Below are 23631 nucleotides of genomic sequence, written 5' to 3' on the forward strand. Positions count from 1 at the left end.
CCCACAATAAAGACATTCACATGGTTCATCAGATCAATGTTTTTAATCCAAAAATTCATATGAAACACTCAAAATACAGTGCAGCACAATAACTTTACACAACATTTCAAGTAATGAACATGTTAACTCACTGGACTATCAAATGTTGTTTCAATAATGTTGGATAATAAAACATTGCTGCTTTAGGAGGAGGAGAGAGTAGAAAATGAAACTAGAAGCGATGAGATCAGAGCAGTACTGGAAGAAGTCCAATCACATTTTGTTGTATCTAAACTCTGTGATTCCATTACTTGGTTTCCCTCGATCACAATAGACAAATCTGGATCCTCCTCAGCCATGACATTGTGCTTCACAATCACCTTCATGTTTTTGTCTGTGTAGTCCTCACATTCCTACATGTAAAAAACAAACAAAAAGCATGCACATTTTTATTTAATGTAAGATGCTGTTTCAATATATTTCAGTTTATCTAAAAGGAGAGCAGAGGGGGAGTGGAAGGCAAAAGGAGAAGGTGGATACAAGAAGAGAGGAGGATCCTTTGAGTTAATCAAAAATCTGTTATGAATATGACATACCTGGTAGTAATGGAAAAGATCTTCTTGATTTTCACCAAGGTAGTCTTGTCTTTAATGAGGCAGCAGACAACAGCATCTCATGTTTGTCAATGTTCGGTGTCTGTAGGGAGATACAATTTAGTGATGTTAGAATGTTAGCGAAGTGGGGAGTGATTTACATATACTAAGACCGAATTACGGCCCTGCAACAGACTGGCGACCTATCCAGAATGAACACTGCCCCTTCACCTGATAAATGCTGGGTTGGCTCAAAAATCTTGTGACCCGAACGGACAAAGCAGTAAAGAAAATAGATGGATAAGACCGAATTCACACATTGATGTTAAAAGGTTTAAGTTGGTAAGGAGCTCAACTTTGCGCACAACAAATCAATTGTTTACAAATTACTTTAGTTTTAATTCACTCATATCAATAATTACATATTTGTGAAAAAAAAAAAATTACATACGTCATTTAAAGTGTCCAGCAGAGGACACATCTTGCAACCAGCTACTTCTCCTTTGGCGCGCATTAGCCGCAAAAGACCTCGTGAGTACTCATCAAGCTTCCGTGTGAATGTCTCCTCCAAGGAATATGTTGTGATGCGTCTAAACTCCTCCTTGATCTAGGAAGTTAAATGACCAAAATTTACATTTTAAATTAAAGACCAGCTCTCATAGTATTCACATGAATGTATACTAGTGGTAAGTAAAAATTACAAGAAATTCTCACCTGAGCTTCAGTGAATAATGCTGGCCACTTTAGAATAAACACACCCACAGAGGGGCTGAGGCTGACCACTTCAATTTCTTTGATCCGTTTTCACTTCTGTTGACACTGTAGGCTATCAACTGTAAATTAAAAAAAGAAACATTTCAGTAAACATCCTATTAAAAAAAAAAAAACCATAAATCTAACAGCTATATATGGCAGGTGCATTCTGAGGGTTAGGTAGCATGTTAGCTTAGCACACATCAATACACTACAATTTATGAGATTATAAAACCATGTTTTTGCTCCAAAATTACTTTATAATGCATGTCGATTGCTTTAAATAACCTTCTGTGATCTGACTTGGCTTCGGATAAAAAAACGGACATAAAATATTGTATTTTATAGTATTCTGGACTATCAAGATTATATCGATTAACATTAACTTACATTATAAATGTAATATATTATGAAGTTATCTGCATGGCTTGAAGAACACAAATAATGCGTCATATATCGTTGCAATCATGTTATCTGCAAGTATTCAGCGATCTTTGGAAACTTTGTTGTGGTTTCAGGTGTCACAGGTCATGTGGCTCTTCTTCGTGATATATTATGTAGTAGCGTTATAAATTATGTGCACACGACGCCCGCCGGCTGCCAGTGTGTATTGAAAACACACCCGAGGAGTATCCAGCGCTATGATTACATCGGCCCATTTTGGTGTATTCAATAAATATAATTCCTCTAACGTTATACAGAAATCTGACAGAAACCTATGATAATCAATAAATATTTCTCAGAATCTGCATATTTTTGAGCTGAAAGCACTTGTTTGGTCGAGCTCTGTCATGACGACGACAGAGGTATTTATGAATGGGAGCGGATGAATTACGCACATAATTCATATTAAAAACGCCATCGACTGTTTTTTATTGCATACTCCTGAAATTAATTAATATGGTCACTATAAGTTTCTCAGAAACAGTGGTCAAATACTGAAACCTGAGTCTTATATATGTTTAATAATGTATAATTTGTCAAGGTAATCACATTAAATCTGATAGTAACTTTGAAATCTGTGCCCAACGGCCGACCGTCGGCTTGATGTGTTCCGCCATGGTGACGCCATCGACAGATTCAAACTTTAATTTCAAGTAATGACATGTTAAACAAACGAAAGCCCAATAAAAGCGAAGTGTAATGTCTCATAATTAAAAATATATATATGCACTCCTATGTTAATAGCTTACCTTCACTTCTGCTGTTCGATGGCAGCCAGAGAGAGGATCCAGCGTCGCCCACACTCACTCAAAAAGAAACCGCGGGCCTACGCATGCGCAATTTAAAGCAAAAAACTCACGTTTTGGGGGTATATTTTACTCCATTTTTCTATGTGATGATTCTTACTGTTGATGAATGGGTAGCATATGTAGAATTTACCCATTACTTTAGGATTCGTTGGCTGCCTGCAATAATCATGTACATTTTATATGGTTTCCACAGATTGTATTTACCACTCGACAAAATCACTTTTCTTTTCTATAGACTCAAAAATTATGTTGGCATTAGTGGAAATGCATTAACATGGTTTAAATCATAATTACTGTTACCAGTTTGTACCAGTAAATGAAGAAATGTCTTATCGATCATAAGTTCAGTATGGTGTACCCGGGTGATTCTCACGAAACCATTAAAACACCATGGCACCAAGGATTTTAAATATTAACCATGTCATTTGGCAATATAAAAAAAACATCACAATAAAGACTATACTGATCTCTACCTTGCACAATGTGTAATTTCATCATGGGGATAATTTTATTTTCTATTTTAATGCATTTTCTGTGAAAATTCTCATTACCGAAATGCATCCAACTAAACTGAATGTATGTTATGTTGTAATTTACACAAATTAAAATAAAAGTAGACCAGATTATTTCAAACTAGATTATTTCAGATGACAGAAAAATAATTTACTGAATATTCATGTATAATAATAATGTAAAAAAGTAGGAAAATGATGCGTCCATGACTGTGGTTCTCATCCTCCGAAACATTTTTTTTAGGACTGTTAAAACGCACATTCAGAACTTAAATAAAGTTTGATTTTGAATGAAGAAGCACATGGGCCAGTTCCTTCAAGATGGCTGCCAGGTAAGAAGATCTCTTTATATTTCTCCAATTAAATGTAAAATATTCACTTGTCAGAATGGGTACACAACATTTTGATTATCATTACCGAAACAAGTAGTTTTCTACATTTCTAAAATTGTTAGATTTACAATTTTTTTTTTATAAAATTGTACTTCATTAATGTCTAATTATATGCACTGAGTAAAAGATTAGCAAAGTCATCATGGATTCTCTTTTGTTAGCAAAACATACCAAGGCACCTCATCCTCCGAAACACCAATCTCATACACCGCAACCATTTAAGACCAGTTGCGGTGGAGAGAACTTCTGTTTCGGAAATGAGAATTCAATCATTTTCTATTACTTTTAAATATACCTTATGGATTTAAATATTTTTTTTCTAACAGTTGATGTTTTGCTTCATGATTTGTTTCATTGTAGGCAGTCAGTGAGAAAAAAACGTTTTAGCTAAGGCTAGGTTGACAAAGTTCAGGGAAAAATTATACAGCAACCCAGAACTGCTCGAGGAGTACCGAAGGAAGGAGAGAGAGAAGTTAGGTTTGGAGTGTAATCGGCAATAAACACTATAGTGTTAGGAACTGTACATGAGCACACACACACACACACACACACACACACACACACACACACACACACACACACACATACAGGCATATGTGGTTTATGAGGTCAATGTGACTTTTTAGTGGTTTACGGGGACACACCTTTCCCAACATCCAATCGACATGGAAGTTGTGTCAAAAAATTTTTTTTGATCTACAAAAAACAAACCATGCTTCAAAATAGCAATTTCACTTTCACAACACACAAATAATAATAATGTGACATTTCACAGGCTTATGGGGTCCATGCCGATTTGTGGTTTATGAGGCCACTCTACAGAAAACACACAAACCTAGCCTCATCCTGGTTTAAGGGGACTGACAAACATTACTAGGTCTACATACGTGTAACATCAGTTTTCTCTGTTATTGAAAGAAGAGTATTCATGACAATAGCACAGCTCAATTTCACAAGCGGTCAAAGGTTTTCATTTTTTTTTAAACAAGTCTCTTCTGCTTTCCAAGGCGGCAGTAAATATTATTATCATAAGTATTATTTCAATTTAAAAGTTATTTATGTATAACCTAAAACAATATGTGTAAAAAAATATTTTGTAACAATGTCTTTACTATGAAAATTTGAATAAAAGTATATATGTATATATATATATATATATATATATACACACATACATAGTACTTTTGAATGTAGTTTCCACAAAATAAAATGACTACTGTAATGATGCTGAAAATTCAACTTTCAATCATAGGAATAAATTATAATTTATGGGGTCCATAAATTATATATTTAAACTATATTCACATTAAAAAAAGTTTATTATAAATTGAACATATTTCACAATATTACGTTTTCTATTGTATATTGTATTTTTGATAATTCAATTAATTCAAATTCACAATGCAATGATGATATTCTTGGATATTTGAGAAAACGAACAGAATTTTTGGATCAGTGTGCCATTTGGGATGTAAAAATATATTTGCAGATATTTAAACATGTATTTAACAAAGTACCAACAGATTGCTAGAATGCTAGACATACTGAAAAATCAGGCTATGAACTATAAAAGTTTAGTGCTTTAATTAATGAATTCATTAATAATAATTTAAAATATACACATATGCATTTACCAATGAGTGAGTGTTTGATTGTTTAGTTCAACTAATTCAGACGACTGATTCATTAAAGAATGAAGGCAAGTGACTATCTTTATGAATGGATCACTGAATCATTGAATTGAATGATTCGTTCAAAATGCTGAATCATTCAGTTAAGAAACACCACTGTGTGTTGCTCAAAGATGCGTGACTGTTCTGCAGAGTGACTTTTTTTTTTTGGAAGTAATTTAAAATGTATTCTAATTTAAAAGTGTAAGTCACTCATTGCAACTTCATGTATTGAATGAATAAAATCATTTCAAATCTGCAATCGTGCTGATATCCAGGAAACAACACAACCGGCCATCTCATGTTGCTTAACTAGGCTACATCATAAACAATAAATGTAAAAACTAAATATGTACAGCAGTGTTTGTTCAATGTTTCTTTGTCTGCGCTAATTTGTTCTGATTTCTCACACGAGATTCTCTCTCGTCAACTGGTGTGGCTGTTACTGTCAATACATTATTCATGATCAACTGAGGCAGTTCAGGTGTTTGAATTTCTGTATTTGTTTTTCTTCTTTAAATTGCTGATTTTTTTTTTTTTCTGAGTGTTTAACAAAACCAAGAAAAAATCAACAGCATCAGCAGGAGTAAAAACTTGCAATGGAAAATTCATTTTTTTAATTGGGTAAAAAAAAGATAGTCAGTCGGTGACAAGTTAAAGGGTTAGTTCACCCAAAAATGAAAATTAAGTCATTAATTACTCACCCCCATGCTGTTCCAACCCCGTAAGACCTTCGTTCATCTTCGGAACACAAATAAAGATATTTTTGATTGAATCTGAGAGCTGGATCAGTCCTACATAGACTACCTAAGGGACTGGCTCTTGACGGCCCATAAAGTCAATAAAGAAAAGGTTAAAATATTCCATGTGCCTACAGCGGCTCAATTATAAGTTTATCAAGCGACGAGACTACTTTTTGTGCGAAAAAAAACATAAATAACGACTTTATTCGACTATTCCATTACTTCCTTATGGGCGCATGCGCGAGAACTGAGACGAGGACGTTCTCCTTCAACTACTTCTTGTTACCGGCTGTTCACCGCTTAGGAGTTTTACCGCCCCTATATTGTTGTCTGAGATCAACTTATAACATTCGCTTGGTTTTTGCATTCAAAAACATCAAAATGAACAAGTAATAGGCTATTTTGTACCCTGGTTGTGAGCCTACCTGAAAAACAGTCGGTTTTAATGGGCGTGTCGCACTGAAGACTTGGAAGTAAACACCCACTGCTGCGAGTGGAAAACAGTTTTGCATATTATAATGAGTTTAACTCACCCGTTCGGTGCACGTGGGGGAAAACGTCCAATGTTGTCAAATGGCAACCGGATTCGCCCATACATGTTCAACCCAGAGTCCGTGTGTTGCACAATATTCCTGTCAGATCCAATATAGACGGCACAGCACCGTTCTTTACTCTTATCGCTCTGCAAATCCAGTCTTGTTGATAAAACAATCCTCAGTGAAATGTAGCGAACAGACGACGATGTTTTACCCTCATCAGCTGGAACGTCATTAAAAATAAAGTTTATCCATGCAGTCCTATTGGAATCCAGAGGAAGCTTATGCAGCGACTGTCTTGCACAACCAGGCGCTGCACAATATTCTGTATTGCTCGGTAGAACGATCCGATTTGTCATCACGAGGTAAGCACATGTATGTTACTTAGCTATGTGTAATGCGCGAATCGGTGGGCGGGGCTAAACCTGCCGTGGTGAAGCAGGCGTTGATCATCTTCTGTGGAGGTGGTGTTTTAACCCCTTTGTCGTCATAGTTCCCCACTTTTAAAAACGAGTCGTTTTCAGAGGCTGTGTCAATAAAAGCTTTTATTGGACTAACAAGGACGTTTTCAGTTCTGAAACTTACAGGATATTCTTATAATATGATGACCTCTTAGATGTCAAAAGCTCAAGGAAAATTTGATTTCTCAGTTCATCACCCCTTTAAAAAAAAACTATTACTCCAAAAAACAATAACATTACATTCAGAACATTTTGACTCGTTGTCACTTAATTTAACTCCATGCACTTAAAGGTAAGCCCTCAATTTCTAACAAAGTCTGATATTTTGAACTGTCCTGTTTTGCAGCACTTGGTGTTCACACCTTTTGCAGACCTCAACTTCTCTCATTGACGCCAAGTGACGTTTACTGATGTGAGATCTGAAGTGTCGCATTACTGCGTTCACTTCAACTTTTGTCCATGCTCTCTTGGGTTTCCCTCTGCTTGAGACTAAAACAAACAAGATGATAAATTGTTAGCATTACTGAATGCAAAAACCAAGCAAACGTCATAAATTGACCTCAGACAACAAAATAATAAAATTTAAAAAGCCAGTTCATGACCCCTTTAAAACCACACATAGCACCTCAATAACAAGGTAACAATTCGGTTATTTGTTTATAGGAATTTTCTTACCATCACTGCCACTGCCTGGCCCTCTAGCTTCCTGCTGGGATCCAACCATGATTTCCTAGAGTGAAAAATAAATAAATTGATTCCATGAAAGACAGTGGATATGGATATTAGGGATAAGCTACTTTTCACACTGGTAAATAAACTTGCAACAAATTGTATTGGGATACAACTAGATGAACCAGAATTATTTTTTTCGACACACCCAATTCTCTAGCTTGCAATCAGTATATAATTTACACAATTTCAGGCACTGTTAAGCATGGTAAACGGTTGGGATGCACTGCTGCAAATTTTTTGGGAACCGATCCGATCTGATACAAAAATTTCTGAGTATCGACTGATACCGGTCCAATACCAGTGCGATTCGTTATTTTATTAAGTAAAAGTATTACAGTTTTTTCAATCGCTAACAAACGCTTACCAATACTTCAGATACTTTTTCTAAACTCTTAACACAGACTCACACCTACAAAACACAATTGGCCAAATGGATAATTTTCTTCTCAAAAACACATTTTGTTAAATATACACTAACTCTTCATTTCAAAATAGAACACATCTTTTTCTGCACACACTAACTTTACCAAAACACTTAGTCTAGTAGCCAGCCCATTGAGCCCCATTGTGAACCCGGAAATGTTGAGTACACCAAAGTTTTATTGCAGAAATGTGAAGTATGGGTCCCAGCATACAGAAACTGCTGGATGCTACTTTGCATATGTTGAGCAATTTTCATAATTAGCATTATTAGCTTAATCGTCCATTTTGACCAGATATTTTGCACTCTATGGCCAATTTCTACAATATGTGAGTGGTTTTAAAGGTTTTAGAGAATGCTGATTTAATTTCTGGCAGTATCAGACTCAAAAATGGTAATTCTAAGACAAATTTGGATACATTTAGACACATTTTTTATTAATTTCAGACAAAATTTTAGGTTATTTTCCTGGTAAACACAATAATTTCACATTTCAGAAATCACAAGAGCTCTTGCTCTTTAATGTGAATGTAACCAAATTTTGTTTACATTTCTTGAGGTCTGATTATTTTTTTATGAAATAAACTGTTGCAGCTAGCTGTTGTATTTGTAATAAGTATGTTGTAAAGCAAGGGAGCATAGTCTAGTTTTAAAGTCGAAATTCACCTTGGAAATATATTTTTTATAATTTCATTTAAATATATTTTTTATTTTTATTTTATTATTTTTCTTCTATCGCCTTCGTAAATTACAAAGTCAGTAAAGGTATTTAACGTTGACATTTTAATGTTGACATTAATGTTTTCACATTAAGATACAAGGTGGAAAGAGTTATAATGAGAGTATTGTTAAATATATTGTGAATTTCTAGTCAGATCCATTTTGTGGGTAAATCTGGTGTTCTAAAATTTGTTACCATTATATTAAAATATTCTTCTTTTTTTAAAATTCAGACTTTGACATGAGGTTTGATAAGGAAGGATTAAAGTTGATATTTGTGTTATTGCAGCTTTCCCAAGTTGTTGTGGAGGAACATTCTCAGAGTTTCAAAACAAAGAGAGATTGGTTTGATCAGGTCAAAATGTCGGGAAAGAAGTGTCTGTTTGCACCATGCAGTGGCAAAGATGGCGACTTTAAAATATCTGGGTCCAAAGGAATCGCTACTCTGCTAATTAAGAGCGAGGAGCGAGGAGACACAGCCATACATTAGACTTTGTCAAACATTATTGCTACAGATGGTGCTTCATCAGCTTCTATGTTATGTCACAAATCTTGCAATTGCAAGTCAGACTCATGTCAGAGTCAGCCCGGAAAGCGAATCATTTGCTCTCAACTCTCTGCCTTTGAGTATTCAAAACAGTGCTTGTTCTGTGGTCTTATTTGAGAAGAAAAAGACTCTGAAAATCTTAACAGGCTGAATCCAGTTAAAAAATGTCAGACTTTAGATAGACCAGGCCTTCCATCCTTCAAAGATGTGATTTTGTCTAAATGTGTTACGGGTGAATGGCATCATGGACCTACCTGCAGCTGATGCTCAGTATCACTCCAAGTGTTACAATGCTTTCAGGAAGGTACCTATTGACGCAAGTGCAACTGCTAGTAAACCAATTGACAGCTGCCTAGCTTCGGTCATAGACCACATGAGTGCAAACAAGACAGTGACTTGGACTGTCTCTGAATTACATGATGTTTTTGTAGCTTTTGTGCCGGAAGCAAATGCTAGCCAACCTGTGTGATTATTATGGTGATGCTGTTATTGTACTGAGAGTTGAAGGATGCCAGACGATTGTTGGCTTTAGGCAGTACATTGGTAAAACACTCAGATTGGTAGGACAAACTGGCCTCTCCAATGACGACGATGATGATGTCAACAAGGTTGATCAGAAAAGTGCGGACAGAGGTCCAGAATATTCCATTGGCTTGTGAATACGACCTTGGCAGCTTTAGGCATGAAAGGGTCATTCAAAATACAAGTCCAACTCTCCTAAGGCTTGTATCCAGTCTTGTGTCCAGGGAAGAAACGGTGACCAAACCAGCACTCACACAAAACTTCATCATAAGCATGGTAGTTCAGAACTGGTTCGGAACCTAAAAGAACATGGTCTTGTTGTAACAAATGATGAGGTCCTCCGGTTCCGGAAGTCAGCTGCCAAATATGCCTCAGATTATGCAGATAAGTACCTGCAGGTATTAGGACTGGAGAGGTGCATTGGCCCTATTCACACTTGGGGTGATAATTTTGATCTTGTAGTCTTCACACCAAATGGTTGCAGCACAACACATGCCATGGCCACTCAGTTTGTGCAAAATCCTGCAGGGATCCTGTTCCCTGGAGTGGCGACTCCAGACGGTGGGATTACATCGCTAAAAGTACCCCGTCTGACAAAGCTCCAAGCTGAGAAATTCTGTCAGGTAGCTAACAGCAGTCTTATCATTGAACATTATACAGGCCCTAAGAAGCTGACTCCACCCGCTCTGAAAGAAGTGCCAAGAACAGCTACTGTCCAAGAGAGCATTCAAGAGAGGGTTTCTGGAGCACAGAGGAGGGATGCTGCTTGGCTCTGTCAGCTCCATTCTAATCCTCTTCCCTTGGACTGGTCGGCCTACAATGTTGTGCAAGATCGTCACAGTGATGAAGGTGTGTCTAGAATGAAGATTATAAGTGTCTTTGGACCATTGTTCGACTCACCTCCTGCTCATCCTGATACAGTCCGCCGTACCATTGCATACCTGGACACATCACTCAAGCAGCTTGGCAAGAGCTTACAGTCATATAACATTTGACATGCAGCTATACAAGATTGCTTGCCAGATCAAATGGAGTGACCCACAGCGATGGGCATCTGTGTTGCTCAGCCCTGGAATGATGCACACCCTGATGTCATTCATTGGCTCAATTGGGGAGCTGATGAATTCAACAGGCCTTGAGGAGCTGATAGGTACGTCATTTGGCGGCCTGGCATCTATATTCAATGGAAAGGCCTGGCCTAAGGCCATGCGAGCCTTCCGTATGGTTATGTATGCTCTTCTTCATGAATTCTTACAGGAGGGAGAAAAGAGTCATCAGCAGATACAGGAATTCCTGGAAAAGGCAAGACGGCACCCAACCGGCCGATTATGGGTGGATTGCTTTATCACACCAACCTTAATAGCACATAGATTCTGGCGAGCAGAGAAGGAGGGTGACTGGCTGCTGCAACAACACTGCACTCTAAAAAATGCTGGGTTGTTTTAACCCAATTTTGGGTAAAATATGGACAAACCCAGCCATTGGGTTAAAAATGTAATTTAAAAATGTAACCCAATGGCTGGGTTTGTCCATATTTTACCCAAAATTGGGTTAAAACAACCCAGCATTTTTTAGAGTGTGCCTTGAAAAGATGCTACCCTATTTTTTTGCTGCTGGTCATCACCACTATGCTAGATGGATCACTTGGCATTTACGTGAAATGCAGCACCTTCCTTCCGTTGCAAAAGATGACCTTCTTGGCGGAAGTCATGTGTGCCGCCATACAGATGGTGAACCTGCAGTGAGTGCCGATATGTTTGGAGAGCAGACATACATCAGGCAAGGGAAGGGAGCAGGGGGCATGAAGGGTATTTCAACCAACCCTGAGCAGGTTGCAGTTTAGATCCAATCATTTGGAATATGTTCACATCTTTCTCAGTCATTGGATGACATGTACAGTGATACAGTAGCATCAGAGAAGACTGTCTCCAACAGACACAAAGAGGAGGGTGAAGCATGACGGAAGTTGGATGCTGAGGATCGCTCTAAAATTGTGAGGATGCTGTGGGAAAACACAAATCCACTCACGACAGAGAGCACAGTGCTCTACCACATCATAAATGGACAGGTGGCTGATGAAAAAATGAAAGTGCAAGATGTGCCGAAGATTGGTCAGGCTATGTGTGAAAAGTTTTCTTCATCAATTCCGGAGGTATTTCATGCACCAATCTCTAACAAGGTAGTGACTATGAAGTTCCAGAAAAAGGGAATAAAGGTTAGTGGGAAGGTTGTTTGTGACCTTGAGTCATTATTTGCTCGACTGTTGGTGGTGGGAGGCCAGAGAAAAATGGAGCTCTCTTCTCTCTTCAGATATGAGCTTAGCCCAGTCCCCTTGTCTATCATTGATGACAATGGATGCATCCGAAAGGGCAATAAGTCAGTACTTGTCCAGCAGCTCGGAATTCCAGTCTGCAATCCCCAGCCACCAGATTTTGTCATTGTGGATGCATCCCAGCTCATTTATCACATAGTTTGGCCATCAACTGGGACAGTGGCAGATCTTGCAGCCAGCATGGGATGTCGGCTTAATTGTTACAACACTCAAACATTTGTCATCTTTGACAGATATTTGCAGGTGTCTGCCAAGGACCATGAGAGACATAGAAGAGCAGGAGAGAGCTCCACAGAGTACAAGCTCTCATTGACTACACCTCTACCTAGTCGAGACAAAGTCTTAAAAAACAAGCACAACAAACAAAGGCTGAGCAAACTCCTGTGTACTTTCAATGTAGGAAGTAAGATCATGATGGTCAGTAAAGCTGACAGCATTGACACTCATGATGAGGCCGATATATCACTTATATCTTACATGTTAGATGCTGTTAGACATGGGGCTTCAACTGTTCGCATTCTCAGTGATGACACAGATGTCTTTGTGCTCATGGTTTATTGGTGTTGGAAGGCTGGTGTCACTACTAACCTACAGATGGAAAAATGGAATGGTACTGTTCTCAGCATAAATGCAACTGCAGAGAATCTGGGTGACCAATTTGGTTCCATTCTGGCCATGCATGCTCTTTCGGGATGTGATACCTCCTCATATCCTGTCGGAAAGGGGAAGGTGTCTGCACTCAAGGCCATGAGAGTCGTACCTGGTAAGCTTCTCCACTTTATTGGAGAGGCAGAAGCCACAGATTTACAGATCACAAAAGCAACAAGGGCTTTCTTTCTGGCTCTGTACAATCAGAGGAACTCTGTTACCTTGGATGCAGCCTGGTATGAAATTTACCGAAAGCGCAAAAGACCCCCAGCACTGAATACACTACCTCCCACAGAGCGCAATATGTGCCTTCATGGAAGACGTGCCCACCTACAGGTGCTGCTATGGAAAGCAGCATACCAGCCTGATCCACCGGCTGTGGATATCACCTTGTTTGGATGGGACAAGAAAATGGGTCTAAAAGAAGGAGAGGAACTGATTATGCCCACCCAGGATTCAAGTCCAGTTTCTCCTCCTGCTTTGTTAGATGTTGTCAGCTGTGGTTGCAAAGCTGGGTTGAAACCTTGCACATTAGCAAAGTGCAGCTGTGCAGCTGCAGGTCTGGCCTGTACCAGCTATTGTTCCTGCAAAGGCAATGATGGTATATGCAGCAACATACTTACACAACACCAAGAACACAAACAGAGGGATGAAGGGTCTGAAGAAGATGATGACAGAACAGACAAGGATAGTGAAGATGATGTGGCTGCCTTTTGTTAATTAATTGTGAGGCATAGCAGCTTGCCTGAAGGTGGTAGCCATTGTGCGCTTTGTGTGGTGCGGAGGTGAGGCCCTCTTGGTTAGCCTTGCGACTAGCGGGCTGACCCGGGTTGCCCAGACTCAGTATTAACTCTTGCGTCTGGCGGAGTTTTAACTAGGTCCTCGTTGGATCTTGCGACTTGTGGACCAACCTGGGCAGCCCTTCTGCTATTTGGGCATTGCCCCAGCGACTTGCTGTCTTGTATGGCATGTATATACTGTATATTTGTACATAGTTCGTTGATCACACATGGTGATGGGCTTAGGTGATTAGGTGAAACAACCTAAGGGGAGGAACAACTTTAAAGAAGGAAGGATGCCCCCCAATTCGTTGTCACACTCTGCAGGCACTTGTTGTATTGACTGTATGACTGTTGACCTTTCCTTGCTAGAAAATAAATAATTGTTAAAAACAATTGTTACATATTTGTCTCTTATTCAGCACTAGACAATTGTTTGCCACCACACATCTCATTTGGGTTTCTGAAAAAGCTACCCCATTAATATGAATCGTACAGTTGCATTATCCAAGTTATGTCAAATTCCCGCATTGCTTTTTCCTCCAGAAATGCATAACATTTAGCCTAACAAAGATTCATCGTTTATAAAAAGCAATTTTGAATCTTTAAAAGTGTCAGGAGGGGATACAGCCTCACTACACCCTGAAAACAATGCATAAACATTCACAAGATCACTCATGATTCTGAAATGTAAGATTTTGTTTACGATAAAAATAACCTAAAATTATTAAAATATTAAAATTATGAAAGTAATAAAAATTTGCCTAAAAAAATCAAAATATGCAATAAAATTAGCTCTTTGAAATCTGAAAATGTCAGAAATGAAATCAGCATCCTCTAAAACCTTTTAAAACCACTCAAATATTGTAGAAATTGGCCATACAGAGCAAAATATCTGGTCAAAATGGACAATTAAGCTAATAATGCTAATTATGCTAATTATGCAAATTGCTCAACATAGCATCTTGCAGTTTCTGTATGCTGGGGACCCATACTTCACATTTCTGCAATAAAACTTTGGTGTACTCAACATTTCCAGGTTCACCTAGTTGGCTACTAGACTAACTGGAAATATTACTCAAAATGAAATTATTCTGTCAAAGAAAAACACTTGTTTTCACTTCACAAGGTACATGCAGACAATTAAAGTACACCAGGTTTCAAAATACTGGCTATTGTTGACATTACAAAAACTGCATAGACTTTGATGTTTCAGTTTTACAAGTATTTGCATGAAAAATATGTAATCGACCTTTTTTACACTACATTTGTTGGTTGGGAACTGTCCACATGTACAGTAATGTTCACATTCAAAAGCATTCCAGTAAAAAACAAATATTTTTCAAGTTTTTTTTCACCTCTCACTGCACCTCTCACTGCATCTCTCACTCTATCTCTCACTGCATCTCTCACTGGATCTCTCACTGCACCTCTCACTGCACCTCTCACTCTATCTCTCACTGCATCTCTCACTGCATCTCTCACTGCACCTCTCACTCTATCTCTCACTGCATCTCTCACTGCATCTCTCACTGCACCTCTCACTCTATCTCTCACTGCATCTCTCACTGGATCTTTCACTGCATCTCTCACTGGATCTTTCACTGCATCTCTCACTCTATCTCTCACTGCATCTCTCACTGGATCTTTCACTGCATCTCTCACTGCATCTCTCACTGGATCTCTCACTGCACCTCTCACAGCATCTCTCACTGCATCTCTCACTGGATCTCTCACTGCATCTCTCACTTCACCTCTCACTGCATCTCTCACTCTATCTCTCACTGGATCTTTCACTGCATCTCTCACTGCACCTCTCACTGGATCTCTCACTGCACATCTCACTGGATCTCTCACTGGATCTTTCACTGCATCTCTCACTGCACCTCTCACTGGATCTCTCACTGCATCTCTCACTGCACCTCTCACTGGGCCTGCTCTTCTGCCTGGGCCCCTTGCTCTTACTCTTCTTTGTCCAGACGTTACAGTGTTTGTCTTTTTCTGTTTCCAAAAACATTACTCTTTACTGTAAAGGCCTTCTTTTACTGTATAAGAACCAATGTAATAGAAAAAAAATAACCCCCGCCACTGAATCTAAGCCAGACTGAAAACAGCGGTGGTTGGCCCAATTTACCCAACATAAATAAGCTGTGGGTCAATTATTCAATTGTTTGTTTATTATCAGCTGAGATATATTGTTTTTGAACTGATATCATTGCAGAAGCAGAGGTTTTTATAATGTATCTAAGGTTTGGAATATTATTTTTGCTATTTTGGGATGGTGTGTGTTAACATTTGTAAATACTACAAAAACAATCCATAATTTTATTGGGAGGTATAGCTTGTCTGTTAAAAAAATGTAAGCATTGTGGAAATGTGTTCACTGACTGCATATTGTGTGAAAACAACATGAAATGTGTGAATGGTATGGCCACAAAAGATCGATGTTGTGCTAATTGTGTTTAGAGTTTTGAAAATGTGACAACTGTTTGGACAAATGCTTGTTAGCGACTGAAAAAAACTGTAAGAAATAAGTATTTCTTTTACCCTGTGTTTAACACACAAAAGAGTGATTATCAGTTCAACACACAATCTATTTAATACAGACAACTTTAACAAATAAAAAAAAAAATATGATCATACTCTATAGCAAAAAAATGCTTTATAAACTAGATTAGTGGATAATTCAGCAGTAAAATTTACTCTAGAAAAATCACGAGTGCACAATCATTTTTATAAAATCTGAACATTTAGTCAAAAAATATTTAGTGGGGAGCAAATAAGAGACAGTGGCCCTCATTTATCAATCTTGCGTAGAAACGGGTGGATATTTTGGTGTAAGATTATGCTTACACTCCTCTCACCGCCTGATTTATGAAGATGTGCGAACCTTTGAAATCCAGGTGTACGCAATGCCTGTCCTTGATAAATCCTGCGGCCGAAAACGATCGTCATTAGAATAACACGCCCCTAAATATGCAAGTCTCCGATCCCCCCACGCCCTTATTTTACGCCATGGACACACGGAAGACGGCAAAGAAGAGAAACTTCTCCGACGTGGAGACGAAATGACCTATCACAATGCATTATTTTACAGCACGTCTTTTGAAATTAGCATTCAATTTCGAATCACGTCACATGTATAATAGTGATGATGATGTGATGTGAAGTACCATTCATTCACATTAATAATTGCATGACAATTTGTAATAGTATTCTTATTATTATTATGATTTGCATTAATGATGCTTATTGTTATTTAGAAGAAGGATGTCGTTATTATTATTTCTATTATTATCATCATTTAAAAGAAGAAGAATGTATTTTTTATTATTTTGTCAGTCTGAATTATTTTTTGGTCATTGAAAGCCTTTCATTAGGCTACCGAACCCAGTCCGTGCGCACCTGCCGGGGATAATCCTGAAACGTCAGGGTAAAGTGGGCTCGCAACTGAAGGAATATATGCTTACAAATCAAATGCTTTGGTAAAGTCACACAAATTAAACATTGAAGTCCACGTTACACAAAAATAAATACTGAAGTTTGTTTTGTTTGTTTGTTTTACAGTGGGTCATAATATATCATATCTTTTAGTTTGTCAGTGCGTTTTGTGGTGTTAGGAATTTTTCTGCGCATTTCCTCACTAACTCAAAACGTGCGTACACCACCTCCTGAGCTGGTGTAGGATTCGAGCGTGCCGTACGCCAACGTCCATATTGATAAATCTCAAACTCACCGTGGTTTTGAGTGTACGCAAGGTGTACGCTGGAAATGTGGAGTACGCACTTTTGATAAATGAGGGCCAGTAAGTGTACTAAATCTGGAAAAGAGTTGCACATTTCTCTTTGTACTGTTGTAAAATATATTCATGAAAAATAAGATTAAAAAAAAAACAAAAAGGAAAATAAAAATGTTTAGGATATAAAAGTAAGAATTTACAGTACTGTGCAGAAGTCTTTGGCACACTAGTATTTTCAACTCAAATAAATGGTTTTAAGCCAGTTATTTATATATTTTGTTGAAGTGTCTCAGTAGGAAATAAGACAGAAACAAGGAGAAAGGAACTGTAATGTGACTCAGCAGTAGACTATTGTTTTACAACACTTGTGTGTGTTTACTCATGGTTTATGAGGACATTATTCAGTTTAATGAGGACTCAAATGACTATTGTATGTGACTCAGCAGTAGACTATTGTTTTATAACACTTGTGTGTGTTTACTCATGGTTTATGAGGACATTATTCGGTTTATGAGGACTCATTTGACTATTGTATGAGACTCAGCAGTAAACTATTGTTTTACAACACTTGTGTGTGTTTACTCATGGTTTATGAGGACATTATTCGGTTTGAGGACTCAAATGACTATTGTATGTGACTCAGCAGTAGACTATTGTTTTACAACACTTGTGTGTGTTTACTCATGGTTTATGAGGACATTATTCGGTTTAATGAGGACTCATATGACTATTGTATGTGACTCAGCAGTAGACTATTGTTTTACAACACTTGTGTGTGTTTACTCATGGTTTATGAGGACATTATTCGGTTTATGAGGACTCATTTGACTATTGTATGTGACTCAGCAGTAGACTATTGTTTTACAACACTTGTGTGTGTTAACTCATGGTTTATGAGGACATTATTCGGTTTATGAGGACTCATTTGACTATTGTATGTGACTCAGCAGTAGACTATTGTTTTACAACACTTGTGTGTGTTTACTCATGGTTTATGAGGACATTATTCGGTTTATGAGGACTCATTTGACTATTGTATGTGACTCAGCAGTAGACTATTGTTTTATAACACTTGTGTGTGTTTATTCATGGTTTATGAGGACATTATTCAGTTTATGAGGACTCATTTGACTATTGTATGTGACTCAGCAGTAGACTATTGTTTTACAACACTTGTGTGTGTTTATTCATGGTTTATGAGGACATTATTCAGTTTATGAGGACTCATTTCACTATTGTATGTGACTCAGCAGTAGACTATTGTTTTACAACACTTGTGTGTGTTTACTCATGGTTTATGAGGACATTATTCAGTTTATGAGGACTCATTTCACTATTGTATGTGACTCAGCAGTAGACTATTGTTTTACAACACTTGTGTGTGTTTACTCATGGTTTATGAGGACATTATTCGGTTTATGAGGACTCATATGACTATTGTATGTGACTCAGCAGTAGACTATTGTTTTACAACACTTGTGTGTGTTTATTCATGGTTTATGAGGACATTATTCAGTTTAATGAGGACTCATTTGACTATTGTATGTGACTCAGCAGTAGACTATTGTTTTACAACACTTGTGTGTGTTTATTCATGGTTTATGAGGACATTATTCAGTTTAATGAGGACTCATTTCACTATTGTATGTGACTCAGCAGTAGACTATTGTTTTACAACACTTGTGTGTGTTTACTCATGGTTTATGAGGACATTATTCGGTTTAATGAGGACTCATATGACTATTGTATGTGACTCAGCAGTAGACTATTGTTTTACAACACTTGTGTGTGTTTACTCATGGTTTATGAGGACATTATTAGGTTTATGAGGACTCATATGACTATTGTATGTGACTCAGCAGTAGACTATTGTTTTATAACACTTGTGTGTGTTAACTCATGGTTTATGAGGACATTATTCAGTTTATGAGGACTCATTTCACTATTGTATGTGACTTAGCAGTAGACTATTGTTTTACAACACTTGTGTGTGTTTATTCATGGTTTATGAGGACATTATTCGGTTTGAGGACTCAAATGACTATTGTATGTGACTCAGCAGTAGACTTTTGTTTTACAACACTTGTGTCTATTTATGGTGCGTTCATGTGCTATGGTAATTATGGTAAATACCAAAAGCCGACGTGGAAAATGCACATGAACACCCCCTCATGTGGTATTTACCACTGGGCAACTCGTAGAATATTTTAATGGACAAGTTGCCGAGATGAAAATAACCTTTGACCATTTCAAAATGGCGGAGAACACCGCGAGAGTCGTGAATGGTAAAAAAATATATACTATTCATGATCTAGAAAATATACAGCATATTATTTACCTTTTGAGTTTTGATAAATCATTTTCTTGCTGTTGCAGATGATTTAAGCAATCTAATATAGTTTTAGCTAAATATCAGGTCTGGATCTCCATCTTTTTACCACATTACGACAACAAAAGTACTTGAACGCAACACACTGGTAAATACCAGTTCACAAGTGGAAAATATCCTATTTTCCATAGCACGTGAACGCAGCATTACTCATGGTAGAGTTAACACACACAAGTGTTTTTAACAATTGTGTACCACTAAATCACATTTCGTAGCAATGACATAATTTCAATTCAGATCATGTTATAAGGCGTGTGAAACTTAATTGTGAAAAGTATTAACAAACCTCTTCAGGAGATGTGACTTCACTTCCTGTCAAGGCTGTAGTGACAGGCTCATGGACAAACTGGAAGACAGAAACAAGGAGAAAGGAGCTATAATGTGACTCAGCAGTAGACTATTGTTTTACAACACTTGTGTGTGTTTACTCATGGTTTATGAGGACATTATTCGGTTTATGAGGACTCATTTCACTATTGTATGTGACTCAGCAGTAGACTATTGTTTTACAACACTTGTGTGTGTTTACTCATGGTTTATGAGGACATTATTCAGTTTATGAGGACTCATTTCACTATTGTATGTGACTCAGCAGTAGACTATTGTTTTACAACACTTGTGTGTGTTTACTCATGGTTTATGAGGACATTATTCGGTTTAATGAGGACTCATATGACTATTGTATGTGACTCAGCAGTAGACTATTGTTTTACAACACTTGTGTGTGTTTACTCATGGTTTATGAGGACATTATTCAGTTTATGAGGACTCATTTCACTATTGTATGTGACTCAGCAGTAGACTATTGTTTTACAACACTTGTGTGTGTTTATTCATGGTTTATGAGGACATTATTCGGTTTGAGGACTCAAATGACTATTGTATGTGACTCAGCAGTAGACTATTGTTTTACAACACTTGTGTGTGTTTACTCATGGTTTATGAGGACATTATTCGGTTTATGAGGACTCATATGACTATTGTATGTGACTCAGCAGTAGACTATTGTTTTACAACACTTGTGTGTGTTTAATCATGGTTTATGAGGACATTATTCGGTTTATGAGGACTCATATGACTATTGTATGTGACTCAGCAGTAGACTATTGTTTTACAACACTTGTGTGTGTTTAATCATGGTTTATGAGGACATTATTAGGTTTATGAGGACTCATATGACTATTGTATGTGACTCAGCAGTAGACTATTGTTTTATAACACTTGTGTGTGTTTACTCATGGTTTATGAGGACATTATTCGGTTTAATGAGGACTCATATGACTATTGTATGTGACTCAGCAGTAGACTATTGCTTTACAACACTTGTGTGTGTTTAATCATGGTTTATGAGGACATTATTAGGTTTATGAGGACTCATATGACTATTGTATGTGACTCAGCAGTAGACTATTGTTTTACAACACTTGTGTGTGTTTAATCATGGTTTATGAGGACATTATTCGGTTTATGAGGACTCATATGACTATTGTATGTGACTCAGCAGTAGACTATTGTTTTATAACACTTGTGTGTGTTTATTCATGGTTTATGAGGACATTATTCGGTTTAATGAGGACTCATATGACTATTGTATGTGACTCAGCAGTAGACTATTGTTTTACAACACTTGTGTGTGTTTACTCATGGTTTATGAGGACATTATTCGGTTTAATGAGGACTCATATGACTATTGTATGTGACTCAGCAGTAGACTATTGTTTTACAACACTTGTGTGTGTTTACTCATGGTTTATGAGGACATTATTCAGTTTATGAGGACTCATTTCACTATTGTATGTGACTCAGCAGTAGACTATTGTTTTACAACACTTGTGTGTGTTTAATCATGGTTTATGAGGACATTATTCGGTTTATGAGGACTCATATGACTATTGTATGTGACTCAGCAGTAGACTATTGTTTTACAACACTTGTGTGTGTTTAATCATGGTTTATGAGGACATTATTAGGTTTATGAGGACTCATATGACTATTGTATGTGACTCAGCAGTAGACTATTGTTTTATAACACTTGTGTGTGTTTACTCATGGTTTATGAGGACATTATTCGGTTTAATGAGGACTCATATGACTATTGTATGTGACTCAGCAGTAGACTATTGCTTTACAACACTTGTGTGTGTTTACTCATGGTTTATGAGGACATTATTAGGTTTATGAGGACTCATATGACTATTGTATGTGACTCAGCAGTAGACTATTGTTTTATAACACTTGTGTGTGTTAACTCATGGTTTATGAGGACATTATTCAGTTTATGAGGACTTATTTCACTATTTAATGTGACTCAGCAGTAGACTATTGTTTTACAACACTTGTGTGTGTTTAATCATGGTTTATGAGGACATTATTCAGTTTATGAGGACTCATATGACTATTGTATGTGACTCAGCAGTAGACTATTGTTTTACAACACTTGTGTGTGTTTACTCATGGTTTATGAGGACATTATTCGGTTTGAGGACTCAAATGACTATTGTATGTGACTCAACAGTAGACTATTGTTTTACAAGACTTGTGTGTATTTATGCTGCGTTCATGTGCTATCGTAATTATGGTAAATACCAAAAGCCGACGTGGAAAATGCACATGAACACCCCCTCATGTGGTATTTACCACTGGGCAACTCGTAGAATATTTTAATGGACAAGTTGCCGAGATGAAAATAACCTTTGACCATTTCAAAATGGCGGAGAACACCGCGAGAGTCGTGAATGGTAAAAAAATATATACTATTCATGATCTAGAAAATATGCAGCATATTATTTACCTTTTGAGTTTTGATAAATCATTTTCTTGCTGTTGCAGATGATTTAAGCAATCTAATATAGTTTTAGCTAAATATCAGGTCTGGATCTCCATCTTTTTACCACATTACGACAACAAAAGTACTTGAACGCAACACACTGGTAAATACCAGTTCACAAGTGGAAAATACCTATTTTCCATAGCACGTGAACGCAGCATTACTCATGGTAGAGTTAACACACACAAGTGTTTTTAACAATAGTGTACCACTAAATCACATTTCGTAGCAATGACATAATTTCAATTCAGATCATGTTATAAGGCGTGTGAAACTTAATTGTGAAAAGTATTAACAAACCTCTTCAGGTGATGTGACTTCACTTCCTGTCAAGGCTGTAGTGACAGGCTCATGGACAAACTGGAAGACAGAAACAAGGAGAAAGGAGCTATAATGTGACTCAGCAGTAGACTATTGTTTTACAACACTTGTGTGTGTTTACTCATGGTTTATGAGGACATTATTCAGTTTAATGAGGACTCATATGACTATTGTATGTGACTCAGCAGTAGACTATTGTTTTACAACACTTGTGTGTGTTTACTCATGGTTTATGAGGACATTATTCGGTTTATGATGACTCATTTGACTATTGTATATGACTCAGCAGTAGACTATTGTTTTACAACACTTGTGTGTGTTTACTCATGGTTTATGAGGACATTATTCAGTTTAATGAGGACTCATATGACTATTGTATGTGACTCAGCAGTAGACTATTGTTTTACAAGACTTGTGTGTGTTTACTCATGGTTTATGAGGACATTATTGAGTTTATGAGGACTCATATGACTATTGTATGTGACTCAGCAGTAGACTATTGTTTTACAACACTTGTGTGTGTTTACTCATGGTTTATGAGGACATTATTCAGTTTATGAGGACTCATATGACTATTGTATGTGACTCAGCAGTAGACTATTGTTTTACAACACTTGTGTGTGTTTACTCATGGTTTATGAGGACATTATTGAGTTTATGAGGACTCATATGACTATTGTATGTGACTCAGCAGTAGACTATTGTTTTACAACACTTGTGTGTGTTTACTCATGGTTTATGAGGACATTATTCAGTTTAATG

General features: G+C 37.3%; 1 protein-coding gene and 2 long non-coding RNA genes across 4 annotated transcripts in view; all 3 read right to left on the minus strand.

Annotated features, from left to right (window-relative positions):
* Positions 1–28: 28 nt before the first annotated feature.
* Positions 29–677, minus strand: LOC148981343 (uncharacterized). The gene is made up of 2 exons (XR_016168463.1): positions 576–677; positions 29–392 (listed from the first exon to the last, which is right to left on the minus strand). It is a non-coding gene; the product is annotated as an uncharacterized LOC148981343 (long non-coding RNA).
* A 363-nt stretch (positions 678–1040) lies between these two features.
* LOC148981344 (uncharacterized) lies at positions 1041–2760 on the minus strand. 2 transcript variants are annotated; one of them, XR_016168462.1, is made up of 3 exons: positions 2519–2760; positions 1287–1405; positions 1041–1179 (listed from the first exon to the last, which is right to left on the minus strand). It is a non-coding gene; the product is annotated as an uncharacterized LOC148981344 (long non-coding RNA). The 2 variants fall into 2 exon arrangements; XR_016168461.1 differs by lacking the exon at positions 2519–2760 and adding an exon at positions 1716–1934.
* Positions 2761–6922: 4162 nt separating this feature from the next.
* Positions 6923–23631, minus strand: part of LOC148981345 (uncharacterized) — a 28307-nt gene continuing 11598 nt past the window's right edge. The window contains exons 7-10 of the mRNA XM_089131672.1: positions 22849–22908; positions 20008–20067; positions 7568–7622; positions 6923–7381 (exon numbers count right to left, since the gene is read on the minus strand). Of these exons, the coding sequence (XP_088987798.1) occupies positions 7200–7381; positions 7568–7622; positions 20008–20067; positions 22849–22908 (357 nt within the window). The 3' untranslated portion in view covers positions 6923–7199. The remainder of the gene's footprint in view (positions 7382–7567; positions 7623–20007; positions 20068–22848; positions 22909–23631) is intronic.

Source organism: Pimephales promelas, chromosome 5, assembly GCF_988280905.1.
Source record: "Pimephales promelas chromosome 5, fPimPro1.hap1.1, whole genome shotgun sequence".
NCBI lineage: Eukaryota > Metazoa > Chordata > Actinopteri > Cypriniformes > Leuciscidae > Pimephales > Pimephales promelas.